Source organism: Cyprinus carpio, chromosome A4, assembly GCF_018340385.1.
Source record: "Cyprinus carpio isolate SPL01 chromosome A4, ASM1834038v1, whole genome shotgun sequence".
Classification (NCBI taxonomy): Eukaryota; Metazoa; Chordata; class Actinopteri; order Cypriniformes; family Cyprinidae; genus Cyprinus; species Cyprinus carpio.
The window spans coordinates 35987949-36012774 of NC_056575.1; the positions used below are offsets into that span (position 1 = coordinate 35987949).

The window sequence follows — 24826 nt, forward strand, 5'->3', positions numbered from 1 at the left end:
AATATATACAAGTAAATAAATAAAATAATCAACTCCACATCTCAGAGTTCCAAAAGTAAACCATAAATACAACAGGAGATAATATATTATATATAAACTATATATTTTTTATATAGTTATATTATATATATATATCAAGTAATAAATATAAAATCATCAACTCCACATCAGACCCAAAAGTAACCCCATAATAAAACAGGAGATAGATAGTTAGATGATGATACTTTGTTATATATATATTATATATATATGCAGTACAATGTGACTAACAGAATAATCACTGTTAACGTGGCAAACAATTACCAGTAGGTTTCAGTCAGAAAACAAATGAGACCCAGCATTCAGACCACGCTCTTAAGGCTGTGCATTGGGCAATTAGTTGAATTAGTTGAAAGTGGTCAAAAAATCGATGGTTCATCATGAGGTCATCGTGAAAGAATGTGAATCAGGTGGCCCCTATTTAAGGATGAAGCCAACACTTGTTGAACAACATGCATTTGAAAGCTGAGGGGAAATGGGTCGTTCAAGCCCACCAGAACGCGTACTTTGTCATTAAAAGTTGATTATAGAGGGAAAACTTAAAGAGCAAAAATGATAGGCTGTTCAGCTAAATGATCTCCCCAATGCCTTAGAAATGGAGAGCAAAACCAGAGAGACGTGGAAGAAACGGAGAAGAAACAACCATCAAAATGGATAGAAGAATAACCAGAATGGCAAAGGCTCAGCCAATGATCACCTCCAGGATGATCAAAGACAGTCTGGGAGTTACCTGTAAGTACTGTGACAGTTAGAGTGACGGCTGTGTGAACGCTAATCTATTTTCAAGAATCCCCCGCAAAGTCCCTCTGTTAAAAAAAAAGGCAAATGTGCAGAAGGAGGTTACAATTTGCAAAAGAACACATCAACTGGCCTAAAGAGAAATGGAAGGAACATTTTGTGGACTGATGAGAGTAAAAGTTGTTCTTTTTGTGGGTCCAAGGGCCACAGGCAGTTTGTGAGACGACCCCCAAACTCTGAATTAAAGCCACAGTACACAGTGAAGACAGTGAAGCATGGAGGTGCAAGCATCATGGATTGGGCATGTTTCTCCCTACTATGGTGTTGGGCCTATTTATCGGGCATACCAGGGATCATGGATCAGTTCGCAATATGTTAAAATACTTGAAGATTCATGTTGCCTATGCTGAGAGGACATGCCCTTGAAATGGTTGTTTTCAACAAGACAATGACCCAAAACACACTATCAAACTTCAAAGTCTTGGTTCCAAAACAAACAAATTAATGTTATGGAAGTGGCCAGCCCAATCTCCATAATTTTTTTTGTTTTTGTGTTGTTTTTTGTTTGTTTTTTTTTTTTGTTTTTTTTTTTTTTTTTATTTTTTGTTGTTTTTTTTTTTTTTTTTTCTTAATCAAGTTGAGAACTTGTGGGGTGATATCAAAAATGCTGTTTCTGAAGCAAAACCAAGAAATGTGAATGAATGTGTGAATGTTGTTAAAGAATCATGAGTGGAATAACAGCTGAGAGGTGCAACAATTGGTGACTCATGCCACACAGATGGTCAAAGCAGTTTTTAAAAAAACTGTGGTCATACAAATAAATATTAGTTAGGTTGATTCACAGGATTGCTAAATCCCAGAAAAAAAAAAGTTTGTTACAAAAAGTTTTGCGAGTTTGTACAGTCAAAGGTAGACACTGCTATTTTTTTGAACACACCCCTTCAACTAATTGCCCAATTGCACAGCCTTAAGAGCGTGCATATCATGAATGCTGGGTCTTGTTTGTTTTCCTGAGAATCTACTGAACCTACTGGTAACTGTTTGCCACGTAGCAATAAAAAAATATAATAAAAACCTTGATTATTCTGGTTAGTCACATTGTACTGCATTATTTTGAACAATACTGTATATATATATATATATATACTATATATATATATATATATATATATAACAAAGATAACTTTTACACAAACAGGATTGGTAAGCATTTCTATTATGCATTCACATGTGTGTTTATTGCCCGGTTGTCTGCTAAAATTACATTATACAGTAAGTATATTTACTGTAAATATATTTTCAGTGTGCTAATAAACACCAAGGGAAGTTTTGCTGACAGACCGATGCTGTCCATATGTATTATGATGAAAATAATCAGGAATATTCCTTTAGGAAAGGCAACAGGTGAGGCAGAGAGAGAGAGAGAAGGAGTACATAAGACACTAAATGGAAGTCCCAGACAATCCCAGGGATTTGTTCTGCTTGTCAAGGGATATACTAAGCACGTCTTCATAATGGAACGGCTATGTATAAGCTCTAGATCAGAAAGACTTTATTTCCAGTCCCTCAGCACAATCTCTTCATCCTCTTGGAACAGAAAACCTCTGCCCTAAACTCAAGATTTTATCAGAGAGGACAGGGCAGTCTTTCAGAACCCACCACTGACACAATCATTTACCTCACAGCCTGCACTAATGCACAGTTACTAAAGCCCAGATGCGGAACTTCAGATATTCCCTGCTGCACCTGCCAAGTTTACCTTGACCGTCTGCCTTAATGCATCTATATTCTGCACTGTTTATATTTCCCTCTCCACTCATAATTCTAGTTTTCAAGCCTCATTTCTAGCCTTTCTCTGAGGGGGTGTTTACACAACACCATTTTCAACTAAAAATGGAAAACTTTGTATGCATTTTGATTTTTTTTTTTCTTTTTTTTTTTCACACAACAGTGTTTTGGGGCCTGAAAATGAAAACTTTTCAAAACACATTTAAAAATGCACATTTATGAAAATGATACCATTATCGTCTCTGTGTAAACTACAAAAACGTGACACTGACATCATGCACAAGCAAATTACATGTTCAGTTTATATGTGCGCAGACACATAGTGATTGTTTACAAAGTGACATCACCAACTACTGGCCTGTTTTCCGTTTTAGTACATTGTTGTCATGTAAACATACCCTCACACCTTTAAGACTTTTATATGTATATGTTTTATATGTTTATAATCTCCGCATATGTTACTTTACTCTATCTGGCTGATCGGGGTGGTCTTATTGTGAATAATATTGTGGTGGTTGATTCTCCAGTTAACTAAATCTTCAATGGCTGTCAGTTTTTGTTAGTTAATTAGCTTGTGAAGGCCAAGACACATCTTATATGTGCCATTGAATAACTCTGGAGATGAGACTGTAACAGAAGGGCAATTGTTATGCATGAATTTATTTTAATATTTCTTTAATCATGAACAAGCTATTGTGATGACACTTGTTCAGCATGTGATTAATGTCATTTTAGCAAACAACCTACAGATAAAATAAATTAAAATTAAAATTAAAAAGGTAATGAAACTTTGGATAGTTGAAGAAAAATGCTAATACTTACATCATGAACAACATTTATTAAATCTAAGACAAGTGGAACAATGTGCTGCATGTTAGGCTTTAGATGTGTAAAGTCAAGGAATAAGCTGAACTGCTGGGAGATAAAATCAATCAATCAATAGAAAATGTAAAAGAACAGTATTTATTTGAAATGGGCTGTCTTTAATATATTATAACATTTTAAATGCCTTTACTCTCACTTTTGATTTTCACATTTTCTCATTTAATGCGTCCTTGCTGAATAAAAATTTTAAGTGAGACATAACTGGTTAATATCTATAATTCTTTGTATATAATTTCATATTACAGAGTATGTTCAATTATTATTTCTCATTTTTCCACATACAAATATTTCTTATGAAAATGTAGCAGGTATATAATAGTCTGTGTGTTTTGAAGGAGAATTTAAAAATTTTAAGTTACCTCCAACCTTTCCTACTTAAAACTCCTTTTGTGCCAACAACAACAGTTTACACACACACACCGAGAGAGAGAGAGAGAGAGAGAGAGAGAGAGAGATGTCTGTCTGTCATATAGTTTTCATGCATATTCATTACTCTTTATGTTTCATTTTTTTTTACAGAAACCTGCTTGACAGAGACACGTTTTCCAAATCAGATCCAAGTAAGATTATTATTTTTTCTTTCTTGTTCAAATGCATACTGCACCATGAAATATACTTATCAATTTCTCATTCCATGGTTTACTATGATCTCGTGTATGGCAGTACAATCTGCTTTCAGCCTTGTTAAGAGGGGACTTTCTTCACTGTCTGAAAGATTACACAATCACATGACTCATTGCTTCTGTTTGCATTCTCACGCACTGATTGTGTGAAGTAAAGCCTCCAAGCTTCAGATCTGAATGTGGCACGGCCTTCAGATATAGACACACTGTGGGCGGCCTGCTTATTGTAATATTTGCCTCCAACTCCACAAAAGTCCTTTTGAGAGATAATAGTTAATGTTGTTATCCTACTTTGGGTGTTTTATAATGTCATAATTTTTTATTAATTTATTTTAATTATTTTTATGATCTGTAATGACCTATCTACTCTCAAATACTTTGCATAAGTAGAATACACAATCACTTATTAATTTATTTGATTTATTTGTTTAAACTCTCACTCATTCAGTTATTTTTTCCACTCTTTAATATACTCAATTACACTGTCCCTCACTCATTAGTTCACTTACTCGTTTACTATCAGACTCATTTTTCACATATACAAATAAATTACTCAATAACCCACACACTCACTCACTCACTCACTCACTCACTCACTCACTCACTCACTCACTCACACACACATTCATTCACTCTCTCACCCTCACTCACTGAATCACTCATTTATTCACTCACCCATTCATTCATTCTCTCTCTCTCTCTCTCTCTCTCTCTCTCTCTCTCTCTCTCACTCACTCACACACACACACTCACTCACCCATTCACTCACTCTCACCCTCATTCATTGAATCACTCATTTATTCACTCACTCACTTACCCATTCATTCACTCTCTCACCCTCACTCACTCACTCACTCACTCACTCACTCACTCACTGAATCACTCACTTACTCACCAGTTTATACACTCATTCATTTACACATCACTCATTTGAACTTAAAATATAATAATAATTTAATTCTCGAAACAACAGAGTGCGGCACAGGACAAGATGCCGCTGCGAGCGACAAGATGCTGCTGCGGGAGAATAAAATCATTCAGGGGACTCCCACAAAATAGAAATATCTAAAGATAAAATATATAAAACAAATACATTGTTATTCATCTATTGCACAAAAGCAACATGAACTAATTTAAAATATAAATGATATAAATGATGCAAGCATCCACTGAGCGACTCCGAAACATCTCCAAATCAGCTGGACAATCTGGGAAAGGAGTCTCCTTTCTCCAAGAAGTGCGGCTTGTGACAGCTCCTCGGCCACACGGTTGTGCAGACCCGGGATGTGAATGGCACGAAGCTACCTCAGATACTCAAAAGGAGGAGGTGGCAGGCGAGTTGCGACATACGACGGGAGCGCAGACCACCTTGTCAGTTGATGTACACAACGGTCGCAGTGTTGTCCGTACGGACCAGTTCGTGCTTGCCTTGTAAGCATCCTTTGAGACGGTTCAAGGCAAGGCAAGGCAAACTGCTTACAACAGTTGGGGGCCCGTCCACACTTCTGAAACTGCTTGTCTGTTGTACGTGCACCCCAGCTGGTGGTGCAGCATCTGTGTTTGTCACAGCACGCCTCGAGACCTGTTCTGGGGCACTCCTGCCTGAAGAAATGTGAGGTCTGAACACGGGGTAAAGGTTTGGCGGCAGGCCTGTGTGACTTGGACCGGGTAAATGCCGCGCTGCCACGCCCACCTCGGGACTCAGCCATGGAGCCAGTGCTGAAGCGGTCTCATATGAAGCAGCCCCAGCGGCGTTACTGTTGCAGCGGCTGCCATATGCCCCAGGATCCTCTGAAATTGTTTCAGTGGGACCGTAGTCCTGCCTTTGAATGAATTCAAGCAGCTCAACACCGACTGTGCATGGTCCTCTGTGAGGCATGCTGTCTGTTTGACCGAATCCAACGCCATACTGAGAAGAGAGATCCTCTGTGTCGGGGAGAGTTTGATCTTTTCCCAGCTGACCCGAAGGCCCAACAGGCTGAGGTGCCTGAGCACCAAGTCCCTTTGCTCACACAACTGATCCCGAGACTGTGCTAGCCATTCGTTGAGATGAGAATGCGAATGTTGAGGATGCAAACACCCTGCTCTCTCAGGGGAACAAGAGCCCCCTCCGCAACTTTTGTGAAGACATGGGGGTACAGGGACAGCCCGAAGGGCAGGACCTTGTACTGATATGCCCCTCCTTCAAACACGAACCACAGAAAAGGTCTGTGGCACGGAAGAATTGAGACATTAAAATAGGCATCCTTCAGGTCGATCGCTGCAAACCAGTCTCGGGGACAAATGCACCCAAAGATGCGCTTCTGCATTAGCATCTTGAACGGTAGCCTGTGAAGGGCCCGGTTCAAGACAGACAGGTCGAAGATCGGTCGTAACTAACCACCTTTCTTGGGTAAAATGAAGTAGGGGCTTTATAACCCCATCTTCATATCGCCTGGAGGGACCGGCTCCATCACGTTCTTCGCCAGCAGGACTGCGATCTCCACATACAAGACATGAGCATTGGCTGCCTTCACAGATGTGAAGTGGATGCCCCTGAACTTGGAGGGACATCGGGCAAACTGATTTGCATAGCCGAGTCTGATGGTCTGAAGGAGCCAGCAAGATGGGCTGGACAGTGCTAGCCAGGCTTCCAGCTACTGTACAAGTGGGACCAGTTGAACCACCGACGTACCTGCAGTGGGGCAGCGAGGTGGAATGCAGGGACTGAGTGTGCTGTGCAACACTTACCTAGTTCCAAGGTTGCCAGCGTACTGGTGGAGGCAGCAGCTGCCCGCCAGGGCAGGATATGTTGGATTGCCTCAGTCTGCTTCTATGCAGCTGAGAACTGCTGGACAAAGCTTTTGACTGCATCGCCGAAGAGGCTGGTCTGGGACACAGGGGCTTTGAGAAACTGAACTTTGTCTGCATCCCTCATGTCGACTGGACATTGCATGACCCAGAGAAATCACAGTGACCTTTGTCGCTTGGAGTGCGAGGTCAGTTGCGGTTTGGAGCCTTTCAGAACTTCCGGAAAGTGACCACCCTCGTGCAGGTCCTTCAGTGTTTGAGTCTTTTGGACCTGAAGTAACACCATGGCGTGTAAGGCAGTGGCAGCCTCTCCACAGGCCACATAAGCACTGCCGGTTAGACCAGAAGAGTACCTACAGGCCCGGGAGGGAAGGGATGGTTTGCCCCACCAGGTGGAGGCGGTACTAGGACACAACTGCATCGCTATCGACTGCTCCATTGGGGGATCTCCATATACCCCCTGGCTGCTCCGTCGTGTCTGGTGAGGGAGGAGGAACAACCAGGCTGGTTCCTGGCAGTAAAAGGTGCCATCCATGACCTGGTGAGCTCCTCATGCACCTCCAAGAATAATGGCACCGGAGAGGGGCGCTGGCCACCCCAAGAAACCAGTCATCCAACCTCAAGGGCTCGGGACATGGTGGAGGTCTCCACTCGAGCCCTACCCTCTTGGCGGCCAAGGAAAGCATAGCTGTCATCTTTGGATCTGATTCAGGTTTGCTACCATCCCAGAGGGTGGCAGAGCAGCAAAATCTTCCTCTCCAAAGAGCTCTCCGATGCAACGATTGACATCCGATCTTCAGGTGGAGCCCCAAAGGATACGGCTGGTACGCTCCTTGTAGAGGGCTCAGCACATTCCTGAGAGAGCTCAACTGGTTGCGGAGTGCTAAAGGAGTGAAGGTCCTTGGGAGCTTTGTTCCTCGGAGGGGTTTCCGCCACTGTGATTCTCAGACCGCCTGAGCTACTGCCTGAAGTAGTCCAGCCCTGACTTTATCCAGAAAGAGAACTAGATCAAGGCAGAGGCACCGGCACTCCACATCTTATGAGGTAATGGAGCCTGGCCCACAACCCTGAAATTGGTCAACTTCCCACAATGCGAACATGACTCATCCATTAACGCCACCTCAGCATGCTTAACATCCAGGCACCTGAGGCAGCGATCGTGACCATAACCCGGCACCAGGTAATGACAGCATCCAGAAACGCATGGGTGAAATGGCATCTATACCTAGACGCAATGTTGTCTTTACAAAGACGCAGCATTGAGTTGGCACAGATGCAACATCGTCTTTAAAAAGACGCGCCCACCCATGAATGTTCTTTTAGTGTGCTGAAGCGGACAGGGGAGATGGCCGCCTGCAACACAAACAGGGGGAAGTGCAGCCTGATGTGTGCAACCCACTTGACACGGAAACCACCACCACTGTAGTGCCCTTCCACCAACACAGAAGAGCTTCCTAGAGCATGCTGAACTCATTCTCTGAAGCTTGGCAGGAGCAGAATGACGTTATTTCAATAATTTGCAAACATTTTCTTTTTTGCTCAATTTTTATGTCTTGTTTAGTCATATATTCATTCACTCATTCATTTTCTACTTTCTTACAGACTCTATTATTCCTTATTACTATATTTATTCAAATTTGACACCAAATCTTTGAAAATACTTTAGTTATTGATCAGGTGTGTGTATTCGCAAACAGGAAGCAGACAGAACTGAGTCACTGGAAGAACTCTCTGATGTCGAGAACAATGAGCGCTGAAAGTCTTTAATGTTTTCTTTTGTGCCGTGTGTATGAGTGACAGTAGTGAACAGGAAACGGTACAATGAACAGCTCTGCTTTTAATCACTCTGTTATTATTGTCATTATCTGTATTGATTTCCGTACTTCTGTCGCTTGTTCTTGTCTTACTGTCCTGCTTCGTTTATTTCTTGCCTGCTTTCTCTTTTCTTTCAGATTGTTTGTCCACTTTTCCACCTGTTTTGCTTTGCATTGCAGTAGTTTTTGTAAGTGTCTTTTTATTTTTATATTATTGCCATTTGTTTACTGGTCCTGTTCATGATCAGCTGGTCTAAACAGATGTTTCACCAGCTCTTGTCAGCTCTTTCTGGGCCACTGACAGGGTCCTTGCATTCATGCAAGTGGGCACTTGTGCTGAGCCTCCATCTTAATTATGCTGAGTACTGTTGGACCAGTCTCTTAGTGTTACCATTATCTTTATGACAAACATAGAAAATGTTCAAACACTCAGTTATATATATATATATATAACTATATATAATATATATATATATATCATATATATATATATAACACATTTTGCATGTTTCAGTAGTTGAGCCTTAGGCTTTATGTTTTTTAATTGCACACACACATTTTGTAGCTATCTTATCTTTATCCACAGCTTTTCATCGTTTCACCGTATGTCTACTAACTGTATGCATGAATTGTGTCAAAAATATGCATATTCACATTTTTACAAACACATCTTGATTCAACAATAACCTTTGTACTTTACGAAAAAATGTACAGAAAATGAAACCACATATATGAAAAAAACATATTCTGGGAGGCCTTATAAATGTGTTAAGATTACATTTTTAACATAATGTATCATTTGTCTTACTGTATATTTCATCATAAATATATTTCATAATGTGTAGACATACACTAACAGAGTAAGAAAGAGTGCCTTAAAGCAAAAACTGCAAGGTTCCTCTGCATAAAAATTGCAAACATGCTAATGCCTCGAGTATGCAGTCACCGATTTAGAATAATCCAAATCATTAACATAAGAACAAAGTTAAGAACAAATTAATGTGCGTGAGAAGTTCTTCTGTACGAATAATCCACATAATTATTAGTGAATGTTTTATGCTCACTGCCATATAGATTTTCTGAACTGTAAGAAATATGCACACATGATTAAATAGAAAAAAAATGATACAAACATCTAAACTATAAATGCAATGTCACAAGAAAAGGGATCATGATCAATTAATAATGTGACATCTACAGGTGTGGATGCAACAATCATGCAAAAGCAAGCATTTTCAAATGCCGCTGTAGAAATACTGTAATATTCACATTAATATTCGTGACTATGCCATGGATAAATTTATTTTACAAACCTAAAGTGGCATTTAATAGGGTGGTTACTGTGATAAAGTGAGTAGGATTAAGCTGGTCATGTGATCTCAATATGGAGGTCTTCCCTAATGTAGAATAAAATTACTTTTTCTTTTTTTACCATTAATATCTTTTTTATGTCATGTGAATGTACATCATTTATTTAATTTTTCTTAATTTCTTTAAGTGTAAAATGTTTAATTTAAATCAATAATGTACATAAATCAAAAAATGTAATTTATAATAGAATGTCTAATTTTTAGATTTTCATTGAATAGCAACTTTCAGCTTTTCCCTCACACAATTAATCTTTTGGCATTTGAAGATTCGGAACAAAGAATTTCCGAACTTTTATGATGCTTTTATGGTAATTGTTATGGAGTTTGACAAGCCCTGGTCACCATCCACTTTTATTGTATGGAAAAGTACAGCATGAACATTCAGCTAAACATCTCCTTTAGTGTTTAGTGGAAGAAAGAAAGTTTGAAGAGACATGTATGTATGTATGTATGTATGTATGTATGTTTCTTTCTTTCTTTATTTCTTTGTCCATCCATGATCCATCCATCGGTTAGTTGGCACATTAAGATATTGTAATATTAAAATGAATAGTTCACCCATGAATGAAAATTCTGTCTTATCTCATTGCATTCCACTGCTCTGGTTCTAAGCTGTTTCTCTGCAAACACAGTAGACCATAAGATTACACACTACAGAGTTAAGAGTGTCACAGGTCTTATGGCATTTAAAAAAATCTTTGTCTTTGTATAATACAATCTCTGTCTCTCTCTTTGCTCTTCACAGTCTGTGTGCTGTACACCCAAGGCATTGGCAGCAAAGAGTGGCGAGAGGTGAGCGGAACAATCTGACCCAGTCGTGTCGACCCCTTGAAGGGCCCGGCAGACCCTTGGTCTCATAAATATTAATTCATGTAAATGTGGGCTTGGAATATTCTCAGAATAGTAATATCAATTATTTTTGGCGCTCTTTTTTTCTGTGTCTATCAGTTCTTCATATTTTTGCTTTCCCAGCTAATCAGAGCAAATATCAGGCTCTCTAAAGCACCATTAAGAGGGCAATGTATTTATTAACTTCAATCACTAGCTGGTGAAATATGATAAGCCACCCAAGGAATGTAATAACATTCTCACCCACGCTCATATCAAGACAACTCCAGCCCACTTTTCAAGTCGGTTCATTAAAACGATAAGTCCCTTTCACATCGCATCAAGGCTTCAGCGCACCACTCAACGCTGTCATTTGCATCTTTGACCTCCATATAAAAGATGTTGAAGATAGCAGAAATGTGGGGGTGTGTACACAGTTAACAGGGACTTGTATTTGCGCATAGGATATAAAAAAATTCTTGCTGATTGCTTTTTGATATAGAAAATCAAAGCTCAGGAAAAAAAAAAAGACTTATTGATTTGGATTTTAGAGAACTTTCTTATACACTTGGCAAATGTAAAAGTAATTTGAAATTACTGGTTCAAAATATGTATTGTATCTTGTTTTTGATTTAATTTACATGCGTTAATGTTACATCTCTACGTATGTTTTGATAAAATATTTTAGAGCTTATGATAACTTCTAAAATTTATATTCATTGTAAAAAATGGTGGTTTTATTATTTATTTAACATTCTTTATGTAACATGCTTTTTTTTTCTGGTTAAAATTAAAATCAGTCTACCTCATATATTCCTCTCTTATTCATGCTTTTCAAGACTATGAGATCGCTGTTTTTATTTTTGTTTTGTTTGTTTGTTTTTTCAAAAGAAAAAATCTTTTTAAGAGGACAGAAATATCTTGATTTTTAGTTCGTTTTGTTGCTTGCTTTCGAGCGTAATTTAAATGATATTTAATAAATTTGAGTACATTTTAGAACTTTGTTAAGGACCACTGTTATACATACTATGACTGTTAGCTCTATACATTTTCAATTCAAAGGAAAAATGTTTATATAAATACTTTTTCAACTAACCTTCCTTTTTTTCAGTTTGTGCGGACAGAAGTTATTGATAACACTTTGAACCCAGATTTTGTTGCGAAAATTTCATATTGGACACTTCTTTGAAGAAAAGACAGAACTTAAAGTTTGATCTGTAAGTACCAATATATATTATTTTAATAAACCTTCAGTTTCACTGCATTACATTCCTAAACTAGTCTGGGTGCACATAAATTTGGGAGGATTGACATTTTTTATGTATTAGAAACTTTACCGGGTTTTACAAATATGTTAAAGAATTTGGAATGACCTTTTAGGACAGACTTTTAAGTTGTCTTCTTGATTTCATATGACAACATAAGACAACATAAGACAACAGGATTCATTTTTTACACAGTGTGGTTTGTTTAAATTAGAGGAGGTTGAAAGTGTATATTTTATGTAGAAAGGATATGTTCATTTGGGAAGTGTATTTACTCCAATACACTAGTGTACTAAAGTGCTTTTATTTCATTAATATATTATTCTACAATTATTGTTTAAATATATATATATCTAAATATATTATATATATATAAATCTATATATATATATATACTTTTTAAGATGTGAAGCACACTACAAAGGCACATTCAGTACAATTAATTAGGCAAACTTTCTTTTTCTAAAACGGATAGTTAATACATTCTCTGGGAATTACACTGTAATAATAAAACTCCATAGTCACAGGAAGATAGGAGGCGGGCAACCGCGAACATTCAAATAAAACTTTAAATAATCAAAATAACCATAAAACAGCGCGACAGCCCCTCACGGGCGACTGCCGCGCACAAACCCAAAAACCAAACTCAAAAATAAAACCCCGGCCTGGTCCTCTCTCGTCCTTCAACTGTCGTCGCTCCTCTTTTGTATCCTCCCGATCTCCTCCGTGGGAACTCGAGACTGGTGAGTGGAGCCAGGTGTCGCTCATTTCCCAATCACTCCGACCGCCTCGGCTCCGTTCCCACGGCTCTCGCCCCGCCTCCACATCCACTCGTCTATACCACCCCCCCCCCCCCCCCCCCCCCCCCCCCCCCCCCTCGGGGGCGCCCCTCACAGGCCGGGGGGTACCCACGAGACTGCGCTCCACTCCCCCCCTCCCTTCCCTCCGGGGGGGACCTGCATCACGGTGGCTGCGGGGACCCTGGGGTTAAGGACAGACAGACGGAGGCGAGAGAAAGGAAAAGGATGGAAGGATGAGAGCGACAGAGACCCGAGAGGGGAGAGAAGAAAAAAAAAAAAATCCGGTTCCCAGACACACTGCCGCTCGCCCTCCACCACTGGGTTAACTCCTCCGCGGTGCCTGGCGGTGGCACTGGGACGGCCCTCGGTGGACGGCACGACACGCCTTCGCCGCCCGGTGTCTGCGGCGAACGGCTCCTCGCGGTTTTGGGGGCAGCCGGCAAGGAGTCCCCGTTCCCTGCTCCTCCTCTTTCTATGGGATGGCAGCAGGGCTCCGGCCCCCTCGGCAACAGCGCAGACCGCCTCCGCTCCTCACGGACGGCAGCCGCCCCTGCCACATCACGGGGCTGGCCGCAGCGAGTTCGTCCGCCCCGGCAACTCACTCCAGCCCAACCGCCTCGAGCGTCCACGGCGCCAGACTGCTACACCTTGCTCCATGGCACCGTGGATTCACCCCAGCGGCAAGGGATCTTCGGCAGCGCGTCCCTCCTTCCTCCCGGGTTTTCGGCACCAGTGTAATAATAAAACTCCATAGTCACAGGAAGAAGGAGGGCGGGAACCGGCGAACATTCAAATAAAACTTTAATAATCAAAATAACCATAACAACAGCGCGACAGCCCCTCACGGGCGACTGCCGCGCACAAACCCAAAAAACAAACCCAAAATAAAACCCGGCCTGGTCCTCGCTTCGTCCTTCACTGGCGTCGCTCCTCTTTTGTATCCTCCCGATCTCCCACGGCTCTCGGCCCCGCCCCACTCGTCACATACACCCACACCTCTGACATTGCTAAGCTCTAAGCACTACTGTCTGAGCTAAAGGAGTTATTACTGTTTTAAGATTACTCTGGTTATTATAGCTCAAATATTGGAATTTGTCTCTTTTTATATGCACTAGTTTTGGCAGTTTGTATACACTTTGGACAGGTGATATGTTGTTCCATGCAATACAGTAATTAACATGTATTCAGTCTAAGAATAAATTGTGGTTAAGTGGACTAAAACTGAGGCGCGACCAAGATTGGTCACTGATTTTCATTTTTTATTGTATTTATGAATGTCAACTAATTCAGATTTTTCACCAGCCCACTCCTTCAAGGCACTTAATTAGTTTTAAACATTTTTTTAAAAGAAAGTTTGGTGCAAATTAATTAGTTGGTAACCATTATTTTAATCCACATAAAAGTGTAACCTTATTGGTAACTATGAAACCGACTTTGATTAAAAAAAAATATATATGATATATATATTGTAAGGTTGTATTGTAAGGTTAATTATTAGGCAAAACATATGGGTACATCAAACACGGAGTCCCATGCTGCAACAAACAGATCTGTCAGCTACTGTAAACCAACTGTAAAAACTGTGATATGATTTGTGTGAGTTTTATAACCAGATGTCACAAACCAAACACCCAAACTTCTCAAGAATCACACATACTGTGTGAGTAACACTGTACAGACACCGGACAATGTTCCTCTTACCCTGACGTGTAGTTAGGCAGGGGTGGAAAACATTATTATACGGGTCTTAGAATAAATGGAATATGATTTGATTTTAGTTTACTGACACTCTTTCTGATTTTTCTTGTATAAGTGGATGTACAAGTGGAAATTTCCATGAGAGTATGTGAGGCACGGTGGCAGGCATATTATCATCGGTTGATGTTAAACTGTTTTAAATATATTCACCCCCCCCCCCCCCCCCCTGAGTGGCGAGAGGTGAGATCTCTGTCTCTCTCTTTGCTCTTCACAGTCTGTGTGCTGTACACCCAAGGCATTGGCAGCAAAGAGTGGCGAGAGGTGAGCGGAACAATCTGACCCAGTCGTGTCGACCCCTTGAAGGGCCCGGCAGACCCTTGGTCTCATAAATATTAATACATGTAAATGTGGGCTTGGAATATTCTCAGAATAGTAATATCAATTATTTTTGGCGCTCTTTTTTTCTGTGTCTATCAGTTCTTCATATTTTTGCTTTCCCAGCTAATCAGAGCAAATATCAGGCTCTCTAAAGCACCATTAAGAGGGCCATGTATTTATTAACTTCAATCACTAGCTGGTGAAATATGATAAGCCACCCAAGGAATGTAATAACATTCTCACCCACGCTCATATCAAGACAACTCCAGCCCACTTTTCAAGTCAGTTCATTAAAACGATAAGTCCCTTTCACATCGCATCAAGGCTTCAGCACACCACTCAACACTGTCATTTGCATCTTTGACCTCCATATAAAAGATGTTGAAGATAGCAGAAATGTGGGAGGTGTACACAGTTAACAGGGACTTGTATTTGCGCATAGGATATAAAAAAATTCTTGCTGATTGCTTTGATATAGAAAATCAAAGCTCAGGAATAAAAAAAGACTTGTTGATTTGGATTTATAGAACTTTCTTATACACTTGGCAAATGTAAAGTAATTTGAAATTACTGGTTCAAAATATGTATTGTATCTTGTTTTGATTTTAATTACATGCGTAATGTTACATCTCTACGTATGTTTTGATAAAATATTTTAGAGCTTATGATAACTTCTAAAATTTATATTCATTGTAAAAATGGTGTTTTATTTATTTATTTAAAATTCTTTATGTACATGCTTTTTTTTCTGGGTTAAAATTAAAATCAGTCTACCTCATATATTCCTCTCTTATTCATGCTTTTCAAGACTATGAGATCGCTGTTTTTTTTTTGTTTTGTTTTGTTTTTTCAAAGAAAAAATCTTTGTTAAGAGGACAGAAATATCTTGATTTTTAGTTGTTTTGTTGCTTGCTTTCGATTAATTTAAATTATATTTAATAATTTTGAGTACATTTTAGAACTTTGATAAGGACCACTGTTATACATACTATGACTTTTAGCTCTATACATTTCAATTCAAAGGAAAAATGTTTATATAAATACTTTCAACTAATCTTCCTTTTTTTCAGTTTGGGCGGACAGAAGTTATTGATAACACTCTGAACCCAGATTTTGTGCGAAAATTCATATTGGACTACTTCTTTGAAGAAAGACAGAACTTAAAGTTTGATCTGTAAGTACCAATATATATTATTTTAATAAGCCTTCAGTTTCACTGCATTTACATTCTAACTAGTCTGGGTGCACATAAATTTGGGAGGATTGACATTTTTATGTATTAGAAACTTTACCGGGTTTTACAAATATGTTAAAGAATTTGGAATGACCTTTTAGGACAGACTTTAAGTTGTCTTCTTGATTTCATATGACAACATAAGACAACATAAATCATTTTTTTCACAGTGTGTTTGTTTAAATTAGAGGATATATACTTATATATATACTTTTTAAGATGTGAAGCACACTACAAGTGCACATTCAGTACAATTAAGCAAACTTTCTTTTTCTAAAAGGATGTTAATACATTCTCTGGGAATTACATCCACAACTCTGACATTGCTAGCTCTAAGCACTACTGTCTGAGCTAAAGGAGTTATTACTGGTTTTAAGATTATTCTGGTATTATAGCTCAAATATTGGAATTTGTCTCTTTTTATATGCACTATTTTTGGCAGTTTGTATACACTTTGGACAGGTGATATGTGTTATGCAATACAGTAATTAACATGTATTCAAGTTTAAGAATAAATTGTGGTTGAGTGGACTAAAACTGAGGCGCGACCAAGACTGTCAACTGATTTTCATTTTTTAATGTATTTATAAGTGTCAACTAATTCAGATTTTTCACCAGCCCACTCCTTCAATGCACTTTATTAGTTTTAAACAATTTTTTTAAAGAAAGTTTGGTGCAAATTAATTAGTTGGTAACATTTATTTAATCCACATAAAAGTGTAATGCTTATTGGTAAATATGAAACCAACTTTGACAAAAAAAAAAAAAAAAAAAAAAAAAAAAAATATATATATAATATATATATATATATATATATTGTAAGGTTGTATTGTAAGGTTATTATTAGGCAAAACATATTGGTACATCAAACACCGGAGTCATGCTTCAACAACAGATCTGTCAGCTACTGTAAACCCAACTGTAAAATAACTGTGATATGATTTGTGTGATTTTATAAACAGATGTCACAACCAAAACCCAAAACTTCTCACGAATCACACATACTGTGTGAGTAACACTGTACAGACACCGGACAATGTCTCTTACCCTGACAGTGTAGTTACAGGGGGGAAAACAATTATTATACGATTCTATAATAATGGAAATATGATTTTTAGTTTACTGACACCTTTCCTGATTTTCTGTATAAGTATTAAGGGTCACTTTTCCATGAGAGTATGTGATGCACGGTGGTACCATATTAGTCATCGGTTGATGTTAAACTTTTTTAATATATATCAGTATCATTTAATATTATAGTAATAATGCTAATAATATTTTTGGATGCTTGGTTCTTCTATTTTTACATTTATATTAATTGTAGGTGACCGAAAAGGTAATGTTAAAAACGTTAATCTTTTTAATGTAATAACACTTTTCATAGTCCAAAATTAATATTGATTTTAGATACTATACATTATAATTTTGTGATACGGAAATTTACTTGCAACATTTAAAATGACTGATTTTAGTTGTAGTTTATTATTTTTATTATATAATTATATAAGCAATTTATCAGTTATTAACCATAACATGAAAATAATTATTGGCATCAGTGTCATTTTAGTATTATTTATATACTATTATAGTATTTAATAATACTTTAAATTAGCTTTAATTTTATATATACAGTTTTCAGTTTTTGACCTTGTTCATTTGTGTATGTGCATGTGTGCTAATATTTATTATTTTGTGTCAGTCTAAATGTGTTTGTGTCTGTATATTTAGGCATTTATGGGTGTATTTAGGAACAGATATGAGTCATTCTGTATCCGTTGGCCCAAGTGTGTGTGAGGAATTTGTGTGTGTCTCTAGGCTTCAGCATGAGTGTGTATGTCTGCAGGCAGAGCGTGTGTGTGTGTGTTGTCTCTGTGGATCGGTGTCCCCGCTCTACGGCCTGTCATACTGGGTCTGTAAATCTGCGGCAGACATGAGAGGGGTCACGAGGTCTTGTGGGCAGTGCCTCCGAGACGATAGCGAAACCAAAGCACTGCTGATGAGGACGACATGGCACGTCATCATGACAACAAGGGGGACTGAGCCCCACAAATAAATGGAAGAAGCACAGAGACAATAAATAGATAAATTTGAGGTTAAGCTATATCTAACCCTAGATATATGTCAAGATTCATAGATCCTTCAGTATAGCTTGTTGATCTTTTTCACTGTCTCTTTATGGCTTTATCTCTCCGTTGCATTGTGACAGGGCAGAAGAGAATGATTCATGATGTATGTGCTTTAATGATGTTGTTCTTAATGAGAAACAGGCAAGTGTCAACTCCCCTCATAAGACCATAATCCAATTAAAGATCATCTCAAAGTCTCCAACCACTGATTTTGGAAACAACTGTTGTCTGTTTCTTCTTTTTATTGCAAGCTTTCCTGAGCAAACATCACTATTACTAATGCTCATACTTAGGGTTAGGGATTTGAACATCTAGAACATTGGTGTCAAATTCAGTTCCTGGAGGGCTACTGTCCTATAGAGGTTAGCTCTAACCCTAATTAAATACACCAAAACCAGCTAATCAAGGTTCTCAAGGTTACAAGAAACTTGCAGGCAGGTGTTTTGAGCTGGTTTGAATTACAGTCTGCAGGACACCGGACCTCCAGGAGCAGAATTGGAGGTCTTGGTCTTGAACCATCTAGAACAGGGATAGGGAATGTCGGTCCTGGAGTGCCACTGTCCTGCAGAGTATAACTCCAACCCTAATTAAACCCACATGAACAAGCTCACTAAGGAACACTAAGGCAGGTGAGTTTTTTTTAAGGGTTGGAGCTAAACTCTGCAGGACAGTGGCACTCCAGGACTGATATTACTTATCCCTGATCTAGAAACACCTTAGCAAAGACCCCCAAAACCATAGCAACCATGTTGCAATGCTCTAGCAACCACCCAGCACTCACTAGCAACTGCACAGCAATGCCTTAGAATCCTCAAGAACTCTCTAGCAGCCATCCAGAACACTATCATCAATCTAAAACAGTGATGGGCAAGGCCACGGTCCAGCAGAGTTAAGCTATCAAACCAAACACACCTGAAAAATCTAACATGGCTCCGTTCCATTTTGTTTTTTTATGCCCTTCCCTCGCTGACATCCCTCCATCACGTTCGCTCAGATGTACATCATTGATATTCTTGGCTGCCAGATTTCAGTTCACTTTTAGACACGCACTCGCGAACTTCCCTAAGCACTCACCCTCTCCATTTTGAAGTGCGTTCCACTTCGTCAAGTGGATGAGGGAAGTTTACATGGACATACCTTAGACCCCTCGATTTTGACCGAAGGAGCGAGTCTGATTCATATGCACACTTCAGGCTACTTTATAGACCACAGTGCAACACGACTATGATGTCATCGCAGATTGCGTTTAGTTTATCCCTACCCCAAACAACTCTATAGTATATATATATATATATATATATATATATATATATATATATATATATATATTACATTTATAACAGCTCAAGCATATCTATATACATATAGAATGCTCCACTAGTTCCAATTCAGCCCATTCCAAAGGTTCCGCCAGTAGTGGGCGCTCATGCAATGTAATCAATGACATACATCCAAGAAAACGAGATAGAGAGAAGTTAGCGAGTGAAGGGCATAAAAAAGTGAATTGGAACGCAGCATTGTTCGATTGCCCACCTCTGGCAGAACCTTACAATGGGCTGAATTGGAGCATCCTTGATCCTTGATCCTTGATCACTTGAAATCCGCTGTGGACCTTGAGTTGGTTTGGGTAGGGGTAAATTACCCAAGTCACATTTGTGTTGCCTTTTGGTATATGGAGCGGCCTGAAGTGTACGTATGAAGTAGACTCCCTCCCACTGTCAAAATTGATAGATTGTGGGTCTGTCCATATAAACTGTCCTTGTCCAGTTCATGGAACGCTCTTCAAAATTGCAGTGGGGATTCCCCTAAGGGGAAGGGTTTAGGGAAGTTCGCATCTAAAAGTGAAGTGGAATGCAGCACATGTGTCTTCAGGATTGCTTGAAAATTACAAGCAGGTGTGTTAAATCAGGTATAGAACTAAACTCTGCAGGACAGTAGGGGTGAATTTGTCCATCACTGATCTATGAACACCATAGCAACTACCCAGAACACCGTAGTAACCACCTAGCAACACTCTAGCAACCACCCAGTGCTCACTAGCAATTGCATAGCAATACTTTAGAACCCACTTAGAATTCTCCAGCAGCCACACAGAACACAATACCAACCACCCTTAAATGGATAGTTCACCCACAAATGAAAATTCTATAACCATTTGCTCACCCTCATGTCTTTCCAAATCCATAAGACTTTCATTCATCTTGAGAACACAAATGACAATTTTGGTCCCTCCATTGACAGTCTATGTAACTAATACTTTGACGCTACAAAAAAAAATGCTTCAACTGCACTTTGATGCTTCAACTGCATAGCAACGCCTTAGCAAACACATAACTCCATATCAAAAAAAAAAAAAAAAATAATAATAATAATAATAATATAACTCCATATTAGCTACATAAAACACTCTTATCAACTACATAAAAACACCCTAGTAGTGATGGCGAAGTGAAGCGTTCTGAACCAGTGAAGCTTTAAATACAATTGTATCAGAAAATAGTTAATTACTTAAAGCTTTTCAACATAGTTTATGTTGTGGCCATCGAGTGTTCATAAAAATTAAAAACACCTTCCAAAGAGCTGTGTTACATTACAGGCGCCGGTTCTAAAACTGATTTTTTTTGTTTTATTTTATTGTATTTAAATAGTGGTCATTGTCAAAGTCTTTCATTTGTGTCGGTGTACTGGCACTAAAATACGTAAAATAAATGAAACATAAATTGAGGTTCGCTTAGTTTGAACCAGATACTGACGCAGTCACATGGTTTTCAGATGGATGAAGCTTCAAACGTCATAGATCACATGCTTTTGGCAAAACGATTCAAGCTCCGATACAGTTATTTGATGTGAAATGTGTATTTTTTTTTTTTTTTTTTTTTTGGATACAAGCTTGGGAGCTTCAGTGTCGAGCTAACATCACTACACCCTAGCAACAATCCCTAGCTTCATAGGAACCACCCAGCACTCTCTAGCAAATGAATAGCAGTGCCTTAGCAACCTTTCCATAGCAGCCAGACAGAACACTATAGAAACCACCTAGCTACTGCTCTAGCACCATCCAGCACTCAGTAGCAACCGAACAGCAACACCTTGGCAACCACCCAGAACTTACTAGCAAATGCATCACATACCAAGCAGCCAGCTAGCAAGAAACCATTGACATAGCAACAAGTTAAAAAATCATTCAGAATAGTCTAGTAACCACTTAGCAATGTTCTGGGAACCATCAACAACATCCTAGCATCACATCATAAAAACAAGTTATATAGAGGCAGCATCACTCACATTTTTTTGATACGATGAATTTTTATTTTATTTTTTTCCCCTATAGACAATTCCACAATGCAGCCAGCCTGTTGTTCTGTATTGATTTTGATCTCACGTCATCTGAGCAAACTGTAGCATTAGCAATGCAATTTTTGATAAATTTGTCATGTTTCAGTGCTACTCGTTTGGATTCTGTGCGCCTGTTTGTGTGCGTTAGAATGACGGATTCCCATCAGCATCAGCATGTGTTGCTATAAATAGTGTTGGGAGAGAGGAGCATAATGCGGTTTAGTCAGAGTGTGTAAATGGGAAGCTGTGTGTGTGTCGTTCCCTTCAGGGTCTGTTGAATGTGTGGGCAGACAGCAGACCACGTTACAATCCGCTGTGATGGCTTCGTCGAGCACCTCTGTGTATGCACACATCATTTCTTTTCTGCCACTTGTTTCTCAGGAAAGGAGAGCAGGAGTGGCTGTTTGTATTTTGTAAATTTCAAGTCTTTATAGCAGAATTCATTAATGGTGTTGTATCTAAAACACAGTCTCCATCTCATGGCAATTCATAACTATTTTAAATTATGGCAAAGTAAATTTTAACAAATGTTTCAAACTAAAATGCTTCCTGTTGGTCAGTGTGGCAAATCTATGTGACAAACTTGAACTTGTTGCAAAATCTGTGAGGGGAGAACTTCTACCCTCATGCAAAACTCCCAGTCGCCTGGATTTAACCCATGAGAATTTGCCAAACAACAGTAAATGTGACTGCACCTCACATCTCTTTCTTCAGATATGTTTGTCCAAGTAGAAAGGCTCCAGTAGCTCTACCTCAGCCACTATTTTATTCTGTACGTTTGAAAAACCACAAACAAACAAATAAAATAAAAAACTACCTCTAATATTTGTTTGCACTATAATAACTTCTGACATTATTGCAGTATTAAGAAAGAACAGTACAAAGTATTCTGAGGACATTGTGTCATGTTTACCGTCAGTGGTGTGATATCTGGAGGACTCTGGGAAGAGTTTCTTATTTATAGTCTTGGAATTTAGTCTAGAGGTGATTTGTTTGTTTAATGAATGAGGTTTTGCACTTGACTTCTCGGAACAAGGAGCCTTTCAGTGTCAGTTTGGACAGTTTGAGAGGAAATTTCCAAGCACAGTTAGTGAGTGATACTGAAAAAATAAATATTTAAATAAATAAATGTGCTAACAAAATGCACTAATTTAAAAACTGGACGCTAATTTAAGAAAAGATCAGAACGTAATACACACACAAAAAAAAATTGGTAGTTTAGGGGTTTTTAAGTGGTTCTTTGGGGCGGTCGAGGTGCTATATAGCACCACTGCCATACAAAGAACCCATTAAGCCCCTGTATAGTTTGTTAAAGGTTCTAGTCTCTTAGTTAAGTTGGGGGAAAAAAACAAAAAAACAAAAAAACAACTACATTAAAATACAGTGTATTTTCTGAAGATAGCATGGTTCTCAAACCTTTTGCCCCAAGGCCCCGCTATAAGAAAATATTCCAGGGCCCCCACACAAGATGTTTTGACCTCAGAAAAGATAAAAGTCATTCAAAATAGCTTTTGACATTGTATTCCAATTCATAGCAAACATTTGAGAGTTGAGTAACATATCTAAAATCTAAGGAGGAGAATGGGGTTCCTCTTATGGTTCTACATAACACCATTTGACAAAGGTCCAGTATGACATCTTTTAAAACTAGGTGCTATATAACACATAAAGTGCTTACCCTATGATTACGAGCCAATGAACCACTTTTAGTGCTATTTAGCACAATTTTTTAAGAGTGATTTGTTTTAAGCATTTGCCACTGTACTGTAACACTTTTTTGGATTATTGGGTATAAAATAACAATCCTTCTTCTATTTTGTCAATATCTGCTTGATTTGAGCCATTTGTATGAATAAATGGACCTCTGTCTGGGAGCATTTGCATTCATTTTCAGGAATACAATAGACCATGAAGGTCAAGGAGACAGAATTCTGAAGAGCATACCAAGCATAAATGAGATCATGAATCATGGCAAGAATATGAGAACATTTGCAAGGCTTAAATATAATTGAAGGTAAAGAGAGGTTTATTTATGAGAAGATGATGTTGAAAATTGAACATCCACCAAAATTGCACATCTGGAACAAATAATTATTAGTTCGAGTTCGGGAGAAGATTGTGAGATAAGAGTGTATTTATTATTTGAAGAGCTTTTGGGCTGCAGGTTGGCAGATTCCTAACACAGCACAAAATATTATGTAAGAGTGAACCAGGCTGGTGGCAGCTTCACAATTTGGGGATGGACCTCTGTGGCAGGGTTTTGGAAATCTCCAGGAAAGAAGGAAAAAAACGGATTATGCTAAGTATGGGAATCTCCTGAGGCGAAGACCTGCTGCATGTATGCAAGAGGATGGGGACTTAGAGATTAGTTCATCCGCCCACAGGACAATTTTCTCAAACATACTGGAACATGAAAAAGAACCACGGTAGTGGCTTAAAACCACAAGTATAGATGTCCTGAAGTGCTTCACTTAAAGCCCAGATGTCACTCCAGATAACTATGTGTGGGTCCAAAACAGTCTTGATGGAGTCAGAACAGTTTTGGCAAGAAAAATGATTGCCCGCTGTTACGAATGGTTACTCAAGAGAGTATCTGATGAAGTGTATTCGCAAATAATTTTACTTTCATTATGTGTCAAAGCTGAATCAGAAAGCTACATTTTAGGCTACATTTACTCTCCTACAAGTCATTTCAGAGATGAAGAAACCAAACACTTTTTTTCTGTAGATTACCATGCTAAAGAATCTTGTGGAAGAATCAGTTAAATGTGGTCAATATACTATGTAGACACTGCATTAAAGTCGGCTAGTTAGCACCTATGCCAAGAGCGTCTCAACCCTGATGAGTTTCCCACCTTCCAGTAGCTCCCTCAAGAGTGTAGACTTGTTCCCTAGAGAAAGAGAAAATCTCAATTTCATCACTTCTGGTTGTGTGTACTTGTGTTTATTTGAGTTTGGAAGCAGGCTTGTTGTTTGTTGTTTGTGTGTGTGTTTGTGCCAGACTGCCAGGGTTAAGTCGGTGTCAATGTATGTTTTTGTTCCACTCTGGGGCCATGCAGTATTTATGAATGTGAAGATGTATAGCTGAATAGAACGTCACAGTCCCTTTTGGGA

At 38.8% G+C, this 24826-nt stretch overlaps 1 protein-coding gene across 1 annotated transcript in view; it reads left to right on the plus strand.

Moving 5' to 3' along the window:
• LOC109065174 (copine-8-like) overlaps positions 1-24826 on the plus strand; it is a 123644-nt gene that overhangs the window by 36569 nt on the left and 62249 nt on the right. Inside the window, exons 2-4 of the mRNA XM_042745989.1 lie at positions 3970-4010; positions 10793-10839; positions 16087-16190. Of these exons, the coding sequence (XP_042601923.1) occupies positions 3970-4010; positions 10793-10839; positions 16087-16190 (192 nt within the window). The remainder of the gene's footprint in view (positions 1-3969; positions 4011-10792; positions 10840-16086; positions 16191-24826) is intronic.